Below are 19,569 nucleotides of genomic sequence, written 5' to 3' on the forward strand. Positions count from 1 at the left end.
CCACCTCCAGTCTGTTCTCAGCAGCCAGAGGGAGTTTGTAAAAGACTTATGGCAGAGCACATGACAACCCGCTGCAAACCTTCCATGGCTCCCACCTGCCCAAGGGAGAGCCAGAGTCCTACCTGGGACCCGGCAGGCCCTGCCTCCCTCGGGGCTTGCTCTGTGTCTCACCCTACCACGGCCACACTGGCCTCCTCTCTGTTCCTCACACATCTTGTCCCTGCCCCAGGTCACTGCATCTGCTGTTCCCTCTTCCAGGGGCACTAATCCCCCAGATCTTTGTACAGCTGACTCCCCTGCATTTCAGGTCTTCGTCAAAGTCACCTCCTCAGAGGGGCCTGCCCTGTCCCATAAAGGAATGCCCAGGGCATTATTCCTTACCCTGCTTAATTTTCTTGACAGCACATACCATTATCTGGAATTATGTTGTTTGCTTGCTTACTTAATGTCTGTGTTGCTCTTAAGACTGAGAGCTTCCTACAGGCAGGGGCTTTGCTGTCTTGTTCTGCACAGTGTCCCTGGCACGTGGCACAGGGCACGTGGGCATTTGCTGAATGGACGGCTTCCCTCCCTGTCTCTTCCACCCTATCACGTTCTCTCTGCTCTCGGTCTTCCTGTCTGTATCTGTGTCTCTCCCCTCATTTCACACTTGTCTCTGACTCTGTAGTGCGTCTCATTTCCATGTTTCTCTCTGTGTCTGTCTGTTTCTCTCTCTCACACCCATCTCCACCCCCTGCCTGGCCCTGGCACCTGGACCACATTTATCGTTTGCTTACACAAGAAGGCCAGTTATCGGCCAGGCTGGGGACCCCAGCAGGGCTCTCCTATTACCCCCTGTCCATCCCCAGCTCTGTCCTAGCCCAGGGTCCTCTGAACTCCCAAACCTTCACCCCCAGAGGCTTGAGTGACCTGAGCCTCACCTGTGGCTCCAAAGTCAGAGATGTGCCAGCTGTAGCTGTGTCTCTGAGGCCTCAAATCCTGCCAGAAGGATCCCCCTCCGCCCCGCCCACCAGGCAATGGACTTTGCAGGTCCTGACCAGGGAAGAGAAGGCCCTGTCCCTAATCTGTAGATCCTGGGGGCTGCCCGCCCAGGTAAGAGGCAGCAGACAGGACATCCACGGTGCCAGGGGCCAGACTAAGAGAAAGACGTGTAAGCAGCAGATTACAAATCCTCAGCAATGCTCAGCCCCAGAAGGAGTGAGCCTCCCATTCCTGGAGGAAGCCAAGTCACACCTCCTAGAACCTGGGCTTCAGCCAGTCTGAGGAAGTTAGGCCAGTTACCCACAAGCTCTCTTGCAGCGGAATCTAAGCAACCAGCCCCAGCCCCAGCCTTGGTCCCCCCATAACCCTCCCCTTCCCTCTCTTTCTGCAGATTTTTGGACAGGCCTCCCTGATCCCCCAGTTGTTTGGTCATGAGCAGCAGGTCAGTATGTTTGCGATTCTTTCATACCCCAATCCCAGAGTCCAGGGCCGGGTTTTAAGCCTGGCATCTGAGTAGCGTCTAGCTCCCAGCCCAGGCAGGTACAAGCAGAGCCAGCACCAGGAAAGCCTCCTCCAATGAGGGTAGAGTCTGGGCTCATGTTGGTGCCCTGACCTTTCATTCCCCGGCCTTATTGCTTCACTTTTTTGTGCCTCAGTTTCCTCTTCCCCGAAATGAGAAAGAGCGAGCAAGTTTCTATGAATGGGGAAGAAACAACCCCGGGACAAGGACAAGCATTCCCTGAGAGTCTTGTGGCTTCCTCCCTCCTCGCCTCCCGCAAAGCTGGGGAAAAGCCTGGGGTGACTTTTATTTGAACAGGCTGAGGACTCATGATATTGACCTCCAGGTCCCAGCCCCTAGACCCCCTGACTTTTCTCCTTTGGGGCCTTTGAGGATGTTGGAGTGTCGGGACTTTTTGAATGCAGAGACTTTTCAATTTTACAGAAACCGAGGCAGGTGGCACCAGTCCTGGAACCATCTGGCTGCCCTGAGGGTGCCCCCCTCCCCTGCACACTCATCCTGCCCCTGGAGGCGGCCCCTCTCCCTCCCACGTTCCAGCCCCAAGTCCAGAATGTAGAACAGAAGAGGTGCTCTGAGCTTAACCCCTCACTGGGCAAGGTACTTGTCTAAGGACATATGTCCTCTAGGGGCAAAACTAATTAGGGGTGGCCCCACATTTCCTGATGCCGGAGGTGGATGCCGTATGTGACCCCCATGTCACAGTGTCTCTTGCACATATTATTCCAGAAGGTCTTTGGGGAGTCCACAGGGAGCCAGGCAACCTGTTTTTCCTTTTACTTCAACAGGCTCATGGTAAAGATGTGATGTGTTCACATATCAAACCCCCAGGGCAGTTCCTTGCACACAGTGTGTCCTCAGTGATACACATGCTGGCAGCATTGACCGGGTGTCCCCCCCCACCGCTAGGGCTTGGGAGCATCTTAACCAACATTGCAAACCCTTGCACTCACCCCACGGATCTGCCCGTGATCCTAGGCACAGGTTGGCAGGTGTTTCCTCTCCCAGACGCTATTCTCAGTTTGTGGTGGGAATTATTTTATTTCACTGAGTCTGGACAATAACCCTATAAAATTTGGTCTATAACCAGCCTCCAAACTGGGTCTGTAACGGCTCTGAGGCGCAGAGCAGTTCAGTGACTTGCCCATATTCACATTGCGAGGAAATGATGAGCCGGGGATTGCAACCCAGACAGCTTCGTCCCGGATCTGTGGTGTCACCGTGGCGTCCCGAAGCAAGACCTCATTGCCCTGGGCAGTCACAAGCGCCTCTCAGTACGGCAGCTGCCACTTCAGGTGGCAGCTTTGGACACAGCTGTCTCTTCAATGTCCCCTCCAAGCGGATTTTGAGCATGCCACCGTGCCTTTCACTGTATCATTGATGTCCCATGGAACTTTCTGCCGAGACAGAAATGTTCTGTGGTCCACGCTGCCTGACAAGGTAGCATGAGCAAGTGAACTTTTTATTTAATTTTAATTAATTGATGCCTGAATAGCCCCACATGGTTAGCTACTACCAAATTGGACAGCACAGATTCAGACCTTCCCAAACATATGCTCCAAATTGGGTGACGATTCCCAGAGTCAGCTCACCTGACGCAGCGTCCGACAAGCGCGGGGGCATTTCATTTCATTTCATTTCATCTCAACGGAGAAACGCTGACCCAGAGGACAGTGGTGGCCTGAGGTCACACGGCTTAGTCCAGGGCAGAGCTGGCCCCAGGCCCGGCTCATTCCTCTCCTCCACGAGGTGCTCGGCCAACTCGCGCACCTCCCCCAGGACCCCCACCCAGCGCCCGTTTCCGGCCGCTGACTCCTCATGTCCTCTGGTCCCCAGTCGTCAGCGCGGCCCGAAACACGAGTCAGGCAGGCCCTTCCGGAACCCTCGGAGCGCGTGTGTGCGGGGAGGCGCCTTTATGTTCACGCCTCCAGCTGCAGATTCGTAGGATCTTCAGGTGTGTGGTGGTCTCCGGAGGGACACTCGGAAACCACCCCGACGGGGCTGGATTAGATGTGAGATGGCGAGTAGCGGCCGTGCCGCCGCGCTCCATCCTCACCGCCTCTCCCCTCGTCCGGTGGTGCTTCCTCGCACTGGACGGTCGTGTCAGCTTCATCCCTGGCCTTTGCCTCCATTCCAGACCCCTCCCCAGTATCCGCTGTGTGTACCAGGGTTAGATCAATCTTCCTTAAATACACAGTTGGGGTGCTCGATTCTGCCCCTTACTCACCGGGTATACCCTTGGTAAGTGCATTCCCTTTACTGTGCGTGGCGTGAATTATCGCATTTAATCTTGACAATAATCCTGTAAAATTCAGTCTGTAACTAGCCCCCATTTTACAGATAGTAAATATCTATACGTTGTAAGATAGTAAATATCTAGCACACCTATTAGCACCCCCATTCCAACATTCTGGGCAGGCATTACTAATTGATTATAGCCTTCTTTCCCACTGTATTCAGATGTGACCTTAAAATCTGTGGGTCCATCAGTGGGATGGGGAGCGCGAGGCCCAGAGAGGTGCGAGGGGCTGTTGTATCTCCAAGGGCTCCTTGCGTTGATCCCATTCCGAGTGAGACGGACGGGGTGGTGGCCTGAGTTGAGGACCCACAGACTCGACAGCCCTGCCACTGAGCCGGCCACGAAGCTCCCCGTCCCTCTAGGACGGGCAAAGCTGGCCCCTGACGCCTGCCTTTGCCCGGACAGGTTCGGGAGGCAGATCTGAGCGACCAGTACGAGGCGGCCTGCGAGTCTGCCTGCAGCGAAGCGGAGTCCACGGCGGCGGAGGCACTGGACCTGCCGCTGCCGAGCTACTTCCGCTCCCGCAGCCACAGCTACCTGCGCGCCATCCAGGCCGGCTGCTCCTCGCAGGAAGAAGACAGCGTCTCCCTGCAGTCCCTCTCCCCACCGCCCAGCACCAGTAGCCTCAGCAACAGTCGCACGCTCCCGAGTGAGTACAGGAGGTGGGGGCGGGGGGGGGGGGGCGTGTTGTTTTGTTTTGTTGTGGTGGGGGGCAGCCAGTGGGAAATGCTAGGGAGGCCTTGGGCTGAGATTTCCACCAACTGGCGAGCTGGTGCTCAAATGGGCGTCGCAGAGGCCGATGCCACCACTGGTGGCCGGGGTGAGGGGTTGCTGAAAGCTCCAGCTGGTGGGATAGTAGTTGGTTGCCCCTAGCTGTCCAGACCCTGTCTCAGAGCAGCCACCTGCTGGTGGGCCGGGCTCGCTTGGACCTACCTGTTGGGATTAAAGTGGGCAAACCTGTGGGGAGGACCGGACCCTGAAGGGAAGGCGGAGCGTTCCGGGAGGGGATGGGATCCACTTTGAGCCTTCTCAACGGAGTGAGTTTGCAGGTGTCTGTCATATTCAGGATCAGGGACAAACTACCCTTCCCAGTACTTGTTCTAAATTCTCTGAAGATAACCCGCGCAAGATCAGAGAAAGAAAGAGGACCCTGTATCACAGAGCAAGCCGTGAAAATCAGCAAAATCAGGACCAAGGGAAATCATACCACAATATCCGGTTTAGTGGAGAGCTTTGAGCTTACTCTGGCTAGCTGCTTCTCCCTGAGTCTCAGTTTCCCATCTACACGTGAACCGGGGCATAAGCCAGACCCCAGAGGGCTCGTGGGGAGATGAAACTAAGACTTAGCATAGGAAGTGTTCATTCGTGCTTATCAGGGGCTCGCACACAGTAGGAACTGACAAGCAGTAGCTGTTATCACTGGTTTCAGACTTGACTGTGAGCCTCCTAACAATTGAAGGCAGTCGGGGTCAGATTGTTGTCGAAAGAGACAGCTGCTTCGAGAACTCAGTTGGTGTTCTATGTTCATAAATGAACCTGAATCCTGTGGATCGCATGTACACAGGAGACCAGCTTGTTGGCTGAATGAACTAGCTTTTGTGGGAGGGCAGAGCAAGAAACCACTTTGTTTCCCTATTGCCTGGATGACATATGGGCGGATCCTTGAGCTTTTCCAGTTGTGTTTAGCCCTTAAGGAACAGTCTCGTTGTCAGGTATTAAGAGTCGAAGTTGGGTCTCAGGCTTCGGTCTCGTCTGCCTCAACATCTCCTGCACCTGCAGCTGGGCGTGGTGGTCAAGGTCTTTTCTGTTCCTCATTCACCAGTGGCTGTTTCTGGTCCCTCCGGGTGGGAGGGGGAGGTCGCTAGTGCAGGTGTTGTCTGGCATTAGGACTTTCTGTGTGACAGATGCCACATGCTGACTCTTTCTCCTAGGGGGTGCTCTTGGAGCTCCCCCTGTCCTGCGTGGCCCACATGGTGCCTTCTCTTCCGGCACGGGCTGTCTTCCTCCAGCCTACTGCTTCCTATGCCCCCTCAGCTCCTCCATCCCATGGTTTTCCTCCTCCCCACTCAGCCTTTTCTTTTCACTGGGGGGCCTGGCCCTGCCAGGCAGCCATCTGGGGCAGAATTCTCTGAAGACAACTCCAGCCCTACTTTTTCCCTCGGCTCCCACATAACCCATGTGAAATGAGGCCTTTGCTTTGCGGCATTCTGAAAGTCTGGGTCAGTCTGACACAGCCTTCCTTGTAGACCTGCGATCACACGCAGGTGGCGCTGCCAGCCTCACCGTCTCAAAGGTCTCCAAGCAGGTGTTGAGGCCCACGTTCTGTGGCCTCCAAATCCAGGAGATACCTGCCCCGCTCTCCCAGGCAGTCTTCTGTCCCTTAGGAGCCTCTGGTGAAGGGTTAGATTCCCCACATCATCAGGCCCATGCCAAGTTCTCTAAGTATGAAGTGGGCCTGAGGGGACATAATAGCACCCCAGCAATTTTCTTCAAATAACCCCTCATTCACTAATCTCCCACAACATCCATCACTCACGAATGAGCTGGGAATGGGTGATGAGCTACAAGTCTCAGAATTGTTTGGGTTCCTATATTGGTTAGCTATTGCTAGAGTAGTTCTGCATGACAAACCACCACGAAATCAGTGTAATACAAAAGTTAACATTTATTTCTTGCTCCCAAGTTTGTGAATCCGCTGGGACAGCTCTGCTTCTGGAGCCAGAGGGTCCTTGTGGGATCGGTGGCCTAGCCAGGGCATGTGCTCATGGTGATGGCAGAAGCATCGGAGAGCAAGCCTAACTACACACACACACACACACACACACACACACATACCAAGGCCCTGCTTGTATAACAGCTGCTAAAATTCTATTGGCTAGAGCAAGTCATATGACTGAGCTCAAAGACAAGGAAGGGATAGAGGAGTACACACTCACCTTTGTGTCAGAAATTGTATTTAGAGGAGAATCAGGCTGCTTTAGAGGGGGAGAACCATGCTGCTTTGAGAAGGAGAGCCATGCGCAGCCCAGAGGAGGAGAGCCACGCGGACTTGACGGAGTGGAGACTCCCGCATCCCAGAGAGAGGGAACCACTCGGCCTGGCAGAGTGGGGACCCCCACAGCTTTAGAAGGGGGAACCACCACCTGGTTTTAGCAGAGATCCCGGTGACTCAGCCGAGGGTGCCGGGAACCCAGGGAGGTCTCCTAGTCGAGATGGAGTACTAACTGAGAAGAACCAGAGGACTGCCTAAGCCATGGACTTCTATTTCCTTTCCTGAGATACGCAGAAAGGCCAAGGCAAGTGGCATTTTGGCTCATGAAGAAACCATTCACAGGTGAAAGTATCAGCTGGAGCAAGGTACATACCTTCACTCAGACGGGCCGTCTCCTGAAGAAAATCTCCAGTGAGACCCAATAAAATTTCAGTAGACTTTCTAGAAGAATTTTTAAAATTAATGAAATTTAACAAGGAAGGAAATCCTTCATCTAAAAGTGCATACTCCAGTCTCCCTTTCTCTGCTTATTGGTTGGATCCAAAGAGCTCCAAAGTAGGACCATAGATGGAAGGGACCTGGGTCCCTGAGTCACTGCTTGGAGAAAAGCTGCCCAGCTTGCTGACTGTGTATTCCTGCACAGGAGCATTCTAACCCTCCATTTCGGCACCCTCCTGGGCATTCAGCTTCACCAAAGAGAAACAAGACTAATGGACGTCTTTGAAATCATTACAACAAGCATGAAGAGCATAGAAGTATGTCCAGATGAACAGGGCATGGAACATGAGAATTACCACAAGGATATAACATAGCTCCTATACTGTATAGGAAGGGCAAGAAGAAAGCTACCAAAATGATCAAGAAAAGAAAATAGTTCAATGTGAAAGTCCCAAACAAAATGTATAAACATACCAATGCTTAAAATAATGATGCCTGAATGTCTAGACTAAAATTGCCAGATCTCATAAAAAAAAAAAAAAGAAATTGTATTTATATGGCAAAGGGTTTAGATCCAGGGAGGAGTGAAGAATCGGCGTCAGTAATTCAATCTAGAACAGACCTCTCTTGGACATACTGATTTAGAAAATATGCTTATCCTGAAGACCCCTCCCCCAAGTCTCATCCAATCATAACATCGAGATCTCACGATCTATGCCAAGTCTGGATGCGACTCCTCTTGATTGAGTGACCTAAAATCTAAAGAGGAAGTTATCCACTTCCCACCCCCAGCTCCCCATGCATCCAGCATACATTGCCGAAATAGGGACAGAATAATTGCAATTCACACTCCTGTGCAGAAAGAGGGAGAAGGAATTCAGAGACTTACTGATCCACAGCCATTCTGAAGTCCTTCTGGACAAATTCATTGCACGAATACTCTAGGATAGGAAATTTCCCTTGAGGCCCAAGCCGTACCACCTGGGGTTGATTCCCTAAGCCATTGTTCTCCAAAGCTCTTGGCTCTGCTCTCTGAAAGCCCTTCCTTTTCTATTCACCTTTTTGGACACTTCTGAAGAGAGCATTGAAGAGTGTGCCCTTTGGGCAGCTGAATAGCTCTCTTAGCCTGCTTTGTCCCTGAAGAGAGGGACCCAGATGTCTTATATCTTGAATGGTCTCAGTCCCTTCTGCCTAAACTGATCATAGTTTCGGCCACACACCTACCTCAGACACTTTATGGGTTTTCTCTGTATTTGATTCCACTTAACTCCATGTTCTAAAACCGCACCCACAATTATTTTTGAATCAGACCAGTCTCTCTAGATTCAATTATGACTACTTTGGGTGCATCAGGCTTCTGTGTGGCCAAGCCCTCGAAGCTTTCTGGAAGCCCCTTTGAGCCGCCGAGAGCATCTTCTGGAGAGTACCTCATTATTTTATAGCATTAGTAAAAGATGTTACAACCACACCCTTGCTTTGATCTTGTCCACATGCTATATCTTAACTGGCCATAACCTTCGTTTGATCTTTGTCCTTTGTCCTTGGTTTGATCTGTATCTTAATTTGAGAATGATGTAATAGCAGGAGAAACTAGAGTTGGTGGATTTATTTTCCAACTCAACAAGTTCTGGGCCCTCTGTATTCCCTCCAAACATACTCTACCCTATAACACTCCCTATTTCTTTTCTTTTTTTTTAATTGATTTTTAGAGAGGGAGAGAGAAAAACATTGATCTGCTTCATGCATTCATTTGTTGATTCTTGTATGTGCCCTGACCAGGGATTGAACCTGCAACCTTGGCATATTGGGACAGTGATGCTCTAACTAACTGGGCTACCTGTCCAGGGCCCTATTTCTTTTATGAATTCTCTTTCTTCTAAGTCCTTCTCAAATACAGCCCCAAGGAGCCAGCTTTTGCTTTCAGCACTTTGCCTGGGTACTATCTTGCCCAAATCCATGTACTGCCATCAAGCTGCTGTAGTTTGGCAGTTTTACCAAGCATTTCATCTCTACGTGATATGGGTCACCTTTTTTCAAGCCTCCTGTAACATTTTCCCTACTGCTCGTACTTGGTCCCAGAGCTAATGGTACATATTTTTGTTGCTAACACACCCTGCTCTTGGTACCAGTTTCTTTATCTGCCAGCTATTACCACAATAATGCTGTGTAACAAACAAGCACCAAATTTCAGTGGCACACATAATACACACGTGTTCTCATTCACGAGTGCGCAGGTTGTCTGGTTCTGCTCTGCCTATCCTACATCCTCCTCCTGGAGTCGCTGCCCCGGCCAGGGCCTGCCCTTCTCATGGTGGTGGCAGAGGTACAAAAGGGCAAGCCCCACTTTGCAAGCACATTTCAAGTCTCTGTTAGATCTGCCTATATTTGGTTGATTAAAGTAACTCACATAAGTCCAAGGCCAAGGTCTAAGGAAATACACTCCACCTTTTGTGGGGGAAGCTGCAGTTACATAGCAAAGGGCATGAATTCAGGAAAGGATTGGGAATTGAGGCCAAAATCTCAGTCACTCACAGCCTACCCCATCACCCAGCACAGCCCACATGGATGATTCAGCATTTGGCTTTAAAAAAAATTCTTAAGTATATTTTATTCATTAAGCTATTACAGGTGCTGAATTTTTTTCTCCCCTTTATTCCCCTCCACCCTGCACCCCCCTCCCACCAGTATTCCCTCTATCCCCTTAGTTCATGTCCATGAGTTGAACATGTAAGTTCTTTGGCTTCTCCATGTCCTATGCTATTCTCAACCTCCCCCTGTCTATTTTGTACCCACCCTTTATGCTTCTTAGTCCCTGTACCTTTTCCTGCATTCTCCCCCCTCCACCTTCCCACCGATAACCCTCCATGTGATCTCCATTTCTATGATTCTGTTCCTGTTCTAGTTGTTTGTTTGTTTTTGGTTTTGTTTTTTAGGTTCAGTTGTTGATAGTTGTGAATTTGTTGTCATTTTTCTGTTCATACTTTTGATCTTCTTTGTCTTAGATAAGTCCCTTTAACTTATAAGTCCCTTATATTTCATATAATAAGGGCTTGGTAATGATGAACTCCTTTAACTTGAGCATATCTGGGATGTATTTTATCTGCCCTTCCATTCTAAATGATGACTTTGCTGGATAGAGTAATCTTGGATGTAGGTCCTTGCCTTTCATGACTTCAAATACTTCTTTCCAGCTCTTTCTTGCCTGCAAAGTTTCTTTGGAGAAATCAGCTGACAGTCTTATGAGAACTCCTTTGTAGGTAACTGTCTCCTTTTCTCTTACTGTTTTTAAGATTCTCTCCTTCTCTTTAAACTTGGGTAATGTAATTATGATGTGTCTTCGTGTGTGCTTCCTTGGGTCCAACTTCTCTGGGACTCTCTGAGCTTCCCGGACTTCCTGGAAGTCCGTTTCCTTTGCGGACGTTCTCCATTATTTGTTCAAATAAGTTTTTAATTTCTTGCTCTTGCTCTTCTCCTTCTGGCACCCCTATGATTCAGATGTTGGAATGTTAAAAGTTGTCCCAGAGGTTTCTAAGCCTCTCCTCATTTTTTTGAATTCCTGTTTCTTCATTCTGTTCTGGTCAAATGTTTATTTCTTCCTTCCCCAAATCATTGATTTGATTCCTGGTTTCCTTCCCTTCACTGTTGGTTCCCTGTATATCTTCCTTTACTTCACTTTGCATAGCCTTCACTTTTTCCTCTATTTTGCAACCATATTCAACCGTTTCTGTGAACATCCTGATTACCAGAGTTTTGAACTCTGCATCTGATAGGCTGGCTATCTCTTCATTGCTTAGTTCTATTTTTGGAGCTTTGGTCGGTTTTTTTCACTTGGGTCATATTTCTTTGTCTCAGCACACCTGTTATATTTTAAGGGGCAGAGCCTTAGGTATTTACCAGGGTGGGGCAATTCACTTCACTGCCTTGTGGCGCTGTGTGTGGGGGAAGGGTCAGAGTGTGAACAGTGCCACTTGCTCAGCTGTTGGCCAGCTTTCAGTCACTTCCTCTGCTACCCACAAACAAATTGGGCCTTTCTGGTGCTGATTCCTGGGTGAGTGGGTTTGTGTATGTCCTAGGACTCTGTGTGTCTCTCCAATGAACTCTCCTGTGAGGCTGGGAGTTTTTCCCGCCACTGCAACCCCCACAGGTTTTTACAGCCAGAGATTTTGAGGCTTTCTTTTCCCACACTGGAACCCTGGGTTGGGTGGTCTGTCCCACTTCCCAGTTGTTCCTCCCGGTTTACCCTCATTCAAATGCGGGACCACCTGGTCTGCCAGCCCCTGCCTTGCTGTGCCTCCTCTTCGCCCTGGCTGCCCATCTCTGCCCCTCCTACCAGTCTGAATAAATGTTTCTTCTTTAACTCCTTGGTTGTTGGGCTTCCATACAGTTTGATTTTCTGGCAGTTCTGGTTATTTTTTAATTTTAAATTTGTTGTCATTTTGGTTGTGCAAAAAGACAAAGTGTACCTACCTGTGTCTCCATCTTGGCTGGAAGTTCTCAGCATTTGACTTTAAATGTAGGGATGTAAGAGCTTCAGTTATTCTCAACTGGGGCTTTAGCCTAAACCGGATCACTCAAAAAGGTCTCACCTACCCAGACATTTGTGCACACATGCACCTCCTTATAGATATTTGTCAAGTTTTTGTACCCTTAGACCTATATATGATATGAAAACATACATAAAATCACATACACACTGATATTCTCATATGTACACATAATCTCTATAAACACCTGCACACATACTCACATACATGTGTGTCTCCAAGGCTCATGCCACCTCCACACCTCTGAGGACACCCTGCCTCTAGCAGATTGGAGCCACCAAATAATTTCACTGTCCACGTTTCCCTGGTCAGCCCTCCCTCCAAGTCTCCACAATGAGCACTAAATACTTGCTTCTCTCTCTTCCACATGCTCATGATCCCCTCATGCTCATAAAACTCATCTATTTCCTGGGGAAAATCACAGCCACCCAATTCTGAGATCTGTCCCCAGAGCCACGGTTGGTCCATACAGTACCTTTGTGCTGGGTTAGGCAAGGGTGCCCCTCCCAGCACATAACTGCTGTCTCTTGAAAAATTGTCATAGTGTACAATTTTCTATTAGCATAAGATCCTTTACTGCCATCTGCCAGAAATTGGCCGTAATAAGTATAATTCAATTAAGTCTTTGTTGTGAATGGCACGTCTCCTTATATGTGGCATCCTTAATTGGTGTAAAAATTGGACAACCATCGTGGCAGTCCTGCCCATAATCACCTCTCTCCATACAGAAACGCACAGACACACAGGCATAGCCTCTTTTATCCATGGTCTCCCCTCAGGGGTCACCCTGCTCAGGAGGTGGCCCCCTTTCCTTAGCATCTGTCTCCTAGGAGTGAACACTTTGGGCCCCACCCACCACCACCTACAGCTGTTCTGAGCCCCTGGTTGCCTCGGGGCATGAAAGCTCTTTGTCACTCTCACGTGGGCACATAGGCAGGGGGCAGATAGATGTAGGGGGAGGTTATTGAGACAGTGAGAGCCTGGGAGGGATGGACCCCGCGGGAGTGGCCGTGGGCAGAGCATGGAGTGCCCGCCCACCCACCCAATCCGAGCTAGCCAGCTTCCCAGCTGCCAATGCTACCACCTCTGTCCCTCCTCCTTTCTGACCCAGATTCTACATTCCAGAAATAGCTCTGGCAGGTGACTGGCAGGCTGGGTCGGCTCCAGCTGGGATGGTGGGGAAGCAGCAGCTTGGCTGTATATACATGCCCCTCCCCAGCCAAAGGACCTACCTGGGGGAGACCATGGGAGTGCCACCACCCCTCGGTCTGCCTTATCCTGCCTCCTCTCTCTGTCTCCAAGAAAGAAGAAAGAACAAAGAAAACCCTCCCTCCTACTCTCTCTCCCCTTCCTCTCCCCACCTCCCGTTCATGCTCATTTTCCTCTCTTTCCTCCCTTTTTCCACCCCTTTTTTTCTAGCTTCCCCTCCCCTCCACCTCCCCATCTCTCTCCCCGCCAACTCAGCCTTCTGTCTCCCTCAGCTCTGTCCCTCCCTGCACACTGTATCCCTTTCTTCCCTCCCAGTTTCTGGCCCTCCTCTCTCCCCAGGCTTCCTTTGTGTCTCTCCCACTCCTGCTGAATCACAAGGGAGGCTGTGACATCACCCCAAGTGTGGTGGTGGTGGGCTACGGAGTGGTACCCCTGCTCCTGCCAGCTGCATTCTCTGCCCCTGCATGTGTGTACACACAGGTACACACACAGAAATACACACATTGGGGTCACTTGCTAGCAGTGCTTGAGGCTCTAGGCTGAGCTGGGTGTTCCTGCCCTGGGGAACACCCTTGCTCAGGGACTGTGAGTTCTAGTTTTAGCTCTGCTTTGTCACTCTGGGCGGATCCCGGCCCTTCCCTGTGCCTCAAATTCTCAGACTATGTTGTGAGGCTTGGGTTTGGGAATGCTTGGATACTTTTTATCAGGTCACAGGATGCTCTGTCCTCCCTTCTTTGTCCCCTCCCCAAGAACTCTCCCAGTTTCTTCTCTGATTCACCCCCCTCCATAGACACAAAAAAAGGGAGGCTGACCAAATTCTAGTAATTAGTCAGCCCTCCAGCTAGCCTCGTCTTCCAGCCCTCTCTGTGGAGGTCTTCCAGACCCCCCGCCCCCGCCCCAGTCTCTGGTTATTATACCACAGGCTCCTGTCAGACTGGACAGTCCAGCGGCCAGAGTGTCGAGGCTGAGAGGAACCTCAAAGACCATCATGTCCAGAGGTGCAAGTAAACTTCAACTCATGTGTCATCTCTGATCCCTGGAGGTCAGCACTGAGCTTTAGTTAAGCAGAGAAGTGTGCCGCCATCGATTAGTGATGTCTGCTGTGACCAAGATAGTTGCACATATCTGACATTCCTGATTTAAGCCAGTTAACTTCTCATGTGTGTGCATACACATACACACACGTTTATAGATATTTTACAAGGAAACTGCAGCCTAGAAAAGGTGAATGGTTAGTCAAGGTCACCCTGTTAGTGGCGAACACCCAAGCAGCTATTTTCTAGCTGGGTCTGCCTCACTTGAGTTGGCCATTATCCTGTCTACTGGGGAGCCACCCAAGGTGGTGGTAAAGAGGTGCAGTGTAATCACAGAGTTTTAGGGAGAATGATGTGGCAGTACGGGCTGATGGACTGGAGGTTGGTGCGGTGATCCAGGAAAGGCACAGTAAGGCCTGGGCAAGGGCCACAGTGTCTGAGAGTAATGGGAGGATCCAGGAGACCTTCCCAGAGCACTTGCTGAGGAACCAGAATCCCCTATTACTGAAATAGGCACGTTCCACAGAGGACACTGGGCAGAAGGCAGCTTCCTCCCTGGGCTCCACCAGGCCTTGGACATGATATGGTCCTGGTTAATTGAGTGCCTAATCTATGCTCAGTGCATGGATTATCACTCTTCTGAATCCTATTTTTAGGCAGACCCATTGAATCTTCTGGAGGAAATAGCGATTGGGTATAAGGACTTTCGGGGAGGCCAAGAACACCAGGACTGAGATTCTTGAACAAGACAGAGGCATTCCTTACACTCTCAGGGGTACAGAAGTCACCCCAAAGGAGGAGAGACTAAAGTACTTAAATGCAATGTTGGAGGCCCTCTGGTATGGTGGGTAAGGACGTGAGCCTTGCAATCAGACAGCCCTTTCATTGCCTAGATGTTCATTGATGATCTGCAATGGGCCAGGTTGTGCTCTAGGCACCAGACACATCAATGAACAAAACAGAAACCCTCACCTTCACGGAGAGTACATGGGGTAAGGGGAAGACAGGCAAAGCAAAAAGCATAAGTAACACAAGTATAAGGTTTATTGGAAAGGGGTCCTGGGAGTGCTATCAGGGTGAGGGGAGGGGTATGATAGCATAATGGAGTAGCTAGGGTAGAACTCATTGAGAAAGCTACTTAAGCAAAGACTTGGAAAAAGGGAGGGAACCAGTTGTGCTGGGGAAGTAGCCAGGCAGGGGGAGTAGTGGCACAAGGAGTAGGAAGGTGCCTGGTGTGTTAGACATGGAGCAAGGGCCGGTGTTGCTGGGGCAGAGCAAGACACAGTCAGGCTCATGTGTAGGGGCTTCCTGAATTTTTCTAAGTAAATCAGTTTAAAGGTAAGCACTAAGTGAATAGTACACATGCAGCATAGGACAAAGTAAGCTAATATGTTCAGAGTCTTAGGACTATGCCTAGCCCAATAGCCCTCAGTTGCTTTTGTTGTTGATATGCCTTTAAGCAAAGATGGGGACAGTGGTATCCAAAACACTGTATCATCTTCACTATGATTCTTTTCTCACTTTTATTTATTTATACCAAAAAAAGTTGTATTTTATTTACATAATTTCTTATGAAGTAGATTTCATACACTTGAGGCTGAAAACTGAAACTATTTTCCCACAAAATAACTGCCATTACATTCTTAGTTCTTTCATGATACAGTAACATTAAATCATTTTTGGAATGTTAAATGGCAGGGTTTTTTTAAAGATTTTATTTATTTTTATTTTGTTTTAGAAGATTTTATTTATCTATTTCTTTAGAGAGGGGGGAAGGGAAGGGGAGAGAGCTCAAAAAACATCCATGTGTGGTTGGCTCTCCAGCACCCCCTACTGGGGACGTGGCCTGCAACCCAGGCATGTGCCCTAACTCGGAATTGAACCTGCAACCGCTTGGTTCACAGGCCCGCTCTCAATCCACTGAGCCACACCAGCGAGGGCCGGCTTCTGCTTTCTTATTTCTGCTGTGGAATTCCACCACTGCTACTCGCTCCCTGTTGTTCTTCAGGGGAGAGGGTGCTGTTGCACAGGAGGGACTTATGGCCCTTCAGAGACACCAGTGGAGGTTACAGCAGGGGCACACTGCTGTTCTTCTCTGAGCTCCCAGAAGAAACTCAAAGCGCTCTTCCTCCTGTCTCTTACAAGAGAACCAGGTGGGGGAGCTGGTTCTACCCCTGAGGCTCAGGAGTCCCCACATCTCTCTTCTTATTTTCCGTTTTCTTTCTGATCCTTTTCTGTTCTGCTCCATCTTCTGCCTCTCCAAAGTCATGGAGGTTCTGGAGCACAGCGTCCAGAAGCGTGTAAGAAGAGGGAGGGGAAGAGGACCCAAGCTACTGCTCCTGCGCCCTCTTGAGGTCAAACTCCGCGGGACAACCCCAGAGCCTTGCCGGGTTGCTGGCTTGAGGCGCAGTTCTTTTATCCATTTGACATTTGGAAAAGACTTGCACAGAGAAGGGAATGGACTTGCCTAGGTCACCCAGCAAGGCAGGCTGGGAAGCAGGAGCTGGGTCTGTGGGTGACAGACTTACTACTGTAAGTGCGGTCTGGAAGAATGTGACCCGCCGGATAACGACTCTGAACTTTGAGAAAGAGGGAATTGCAGGGGAGAAGCAAGGAACTGGGAGGGCCACGAGGCTGGAAGACAATGATTTATGAATTAGGCAGCACCTAATGTACTTGCACTCCAGGGGACTGTGGGTGTGTAAGTTTTATTACGTCAAAGAGGAAATGTAGGCTCAGGGAGGTTGAATGGGCAGCCAAGGTCACACAGCCTTCGAGGTTGAGCCAGGATTCCAACCCAATCCGGGAGGCTCAGGTAAGGACGGCAAAGTGAGGAATGCAGTTGCAGAGACAACTATGAATAGTTTCGACACAGAGTCAGTAGTACTTGAGGTCTAATTTGTCCCTGCAGGGGTGAAAAGACCATCTCAGGCCGCTTGCTCTAGGTCTCAGTCCCCGCCCCCCAGCCGATAGCTGTCCCACGAGTAAAAGGGTGCGAGCTCTCCCAATCCGCCTCCCGCACGGAGCATGCGTCCGGTTCCAGCTGGAACCGGTTAAGCTGAGCAGCTTGAGGGGCGGAGCTACCATCCCCCCACCCCATGCTCCGGCATGCGCGTGCCGACGTGGGTCCGTGCTCTTTCTCAGTCGGTCGACTCCAGCAGGATTGAGCGCCCGGCGCGCTTGCGCACCAGGCCGGACACGTGCGCGCGCTGGACAGGACTTGTACCGCGCAGGCTTTGCGCGCCCCCGCACGCCCCAAGAGTCCCGGTTCACGCGCGCGCGGCTGACGCGGAGGGCGGGGCAAGGCGGGGCCGACGCGGGGCTTTAACTCAGAGGCCCCGCCCCTCAGGCGTACAAAACCGGAGCCTCGGGCCGGGCCGCGTGAGGGAGGAGGGTGAGTGCCCGCAGCTGGCCGCCGCTGCCGCCAGCCGGTCCGTCACTCCGTCCATCTGTCCGGTCCACGTCGTCGCCGCCGCCTCCTCAGCCCGGACGCCCGGGGCCAGCCCAGAGCCGCCCGGAGCAGCCGCGGCCCCGCGAGGAGACGGGCGCCGCCCCCGCCCGGCCCTGCCCCCGCCCTCTTCCCCGTCTGTCCGTCCGTCCGTCAGTCCACCCGCCCGCTTGCGCTTCCGTCCCCCTGTCCAGCCGCCAGCCCTCAGCCCGTCTCCCCGCTCTGCCCGCTTTGTCTCTCCCCGGCTCGCTGTCTCTTTGTCTCTGCCCTCGCGCTGCCTCGCAGCCCCTCCCTCGTTCCCCATCTCGGGTCCCCTCAACGCGCTCCTCTCATCCCTCGGAGCCTCCCTTTCTGAGCGCCCCCACATCTTTGGGGGTCTTTCAGAACACCTTCCACACCCCCAGGGCTTCCCTTTGAGCTTCCTGCATATCCTTTGGGAGCCCTTCCATCTGCACCCGCAGATCCCTGGGGTCTTGCCTCCTCTTAGCCCGCATTTCCTCAGGATTTTTTCCTCTTTTGGTGTTCCCCCCTACATATTGGAATCTCCAAGATCCCTTAGGGTCTCCTTGGAACCCCGACAAAGCTCCCCAGCTCCCCGACTTCAGGGCCCCTCCCTGCTTTCCCTTGGTTTGTCCCCTGTCACTGTCTCTCCTTGTCTCTTTTCAGGGCTCTGCCCGCCGCCCCCCGCCCCGTTTTCCCTGGGTGGGGATCCCCTGCTTTGCTCTCCCTGCCTCTCTGCCCCCACATCTGTCCCATTGGTCTCACCACTCAGTGTCTCTTGTGCTGAAGGCCCCCTTTTGAACCTGCTCTTTTGCCCAGGGCTCTTCACCCCCTTGCTTTCTCTGCCCCAGCCCCTTGTCTCCCCTTCTCTGTTCCTCTGTCTCTCCCTCTCCCCTTTTCTGTCTTTGCCGGTCTCTGGGTCTCTGACCCCCATCCGGCCCTCATGGCTTTGTGTCTGGAGCTCTTGAAGCAATGTGAGTGGTGGGGTGTCCGGGTCGGGCCGGAGTCTGCCCGCAGGCTGGCCGCGGCTGAGGCTCCATGGGGTTGGCGCTGGGGCGAGGGCTGGCACTGTGGCAGGAGCCTCTGGGCCTCCCAACAAAGGGGGCAAGGAGGGAGGGGCCAGGCTGGCTGGCGGAGCTGGGAGTGGGTGGCCTTCCTGCTCTGAGGCTTCTGCTTTAGTTGCTTGAGTGTGTGAAGGGTGTCATGGGCTGGGCGTCCCTGCCGGCTTGGCCCTGCATGGCCTGGCACTTTGTGATCGCTTGTGGGCAGACCTGGACTATTTTGGAGCTGGCAGGATGTGATATCACTTGGGCGTTTATTTAGATTCGGCTGGGGGTGGGGGCTGCGTTCTTGCCAACTTGAGTAATGAAATTTTCAGGGGTGAGCAGCCTCCTAGGCAGCTGGGCCGTGGGCTTTGGTGCCAGAACTTTGCAGGCCACCAGACTGGGCAGGTGAACAAGGGTTTGTGCTGCCTTGGTCTGGCAGAGACTTGTAATGAGCCTGAGGGAAGAGAGTTGTTGTTCTTCGTCTGACCACCCTTGAGGGTTTGCTGGTCTAAGACCTCTGGGGCCTGGGATCTTCAAGCTGTGTGACCTTGAGAGAGACCCTCAACCTCTCCAAACCTCAGTTTCCCCATCTGTTGAAAGAGAAGAATTGTACCAGCCTCACAAAGTTGTCTTAATGACCAAATGAAACATCTGTAGACAGGTCTTGTGAACTGTCACCCTGTCTTTAAACCAAGCCCCCACCGAGGGAAGCAGCTTGCCCAGGGCACTCCGCTAGTTCCTGCATGCTAGGACAGGGATCAGGGCCCAGGACCCCCGTCCAGAGTTCCTTATCCTGCACTCCATTACCACCTGATTATTCAGGAATACCCCTGCTCCTATGATAGGGTGGGAAGTAGGCCGTCCCTCATTTATTCCCTGATTCCTGGTTGCTCCTTGTCAGTTTGTAGAAATAAGCAGGCATGCCCAGCTGGGTTTTCCATGTTCCATCCCATTCTTGTCTAAGGGTGGTCCCTGCCTGGCGGGTGGCATTTGGGAATAGTTACTTTGTAGTTGTAAGCCCTGGTTGCTTTTCCTGCTTTCCTGTGGAGTGGTGAAACAAA

At 51.6% G+C, this 19,569-nt stretch overlaps 1 protein-coding gene across 4 annotated transcripts in view; it reads left to right on the top strand.

The window, feature by feature from the left end:
• The window catches only part of DLGAP4 (DLG associated protein 4), a 192,320-nt gene that overhangs the window by 118,726 nt on the left and 54,025 nt on the right, over window positions 1-19,569 (top strand). For 2 of the 4 annotated variants that reach the window (XM_028523757.2, XM_036009795.1), the window contains exons 6-7: window positions 1,373-1,423; window positions 4,203-4,446. In XM_028523757.2, the coding sequence (XP_028379558.1) occupies window positions 1,373-1,423; window positions 4,203-4,446 (295 nt within the window). Of the gene's footprint in view, window positions 1-1,372; window positions 1,424-4,202; window positions 4,447-17,414; window positions 18,437-19,569 lie in introns of those variants that run through there. The other 2 variants (XM_036009794.1, XM_028523761.2) reach the window with 2 other exon arrangements.

The sequence above is a fragment of the Phyllostomus discolor genome, chromosome 9 (genome assembly GCF_004126475.2).
Source record: "Phyllostomus discolor isolate MPI-MPIP mPhyDis1 chromosome 9, mPhyDis1.pri.v3, whole genome shotgun sequence".
Lineage (NCBI taxonomy): Eukaryota > Metazoa > Chordata > Mammalia > Chiroptera > Phyllostomidae > Phyllostomus > Phyllostomus discolor.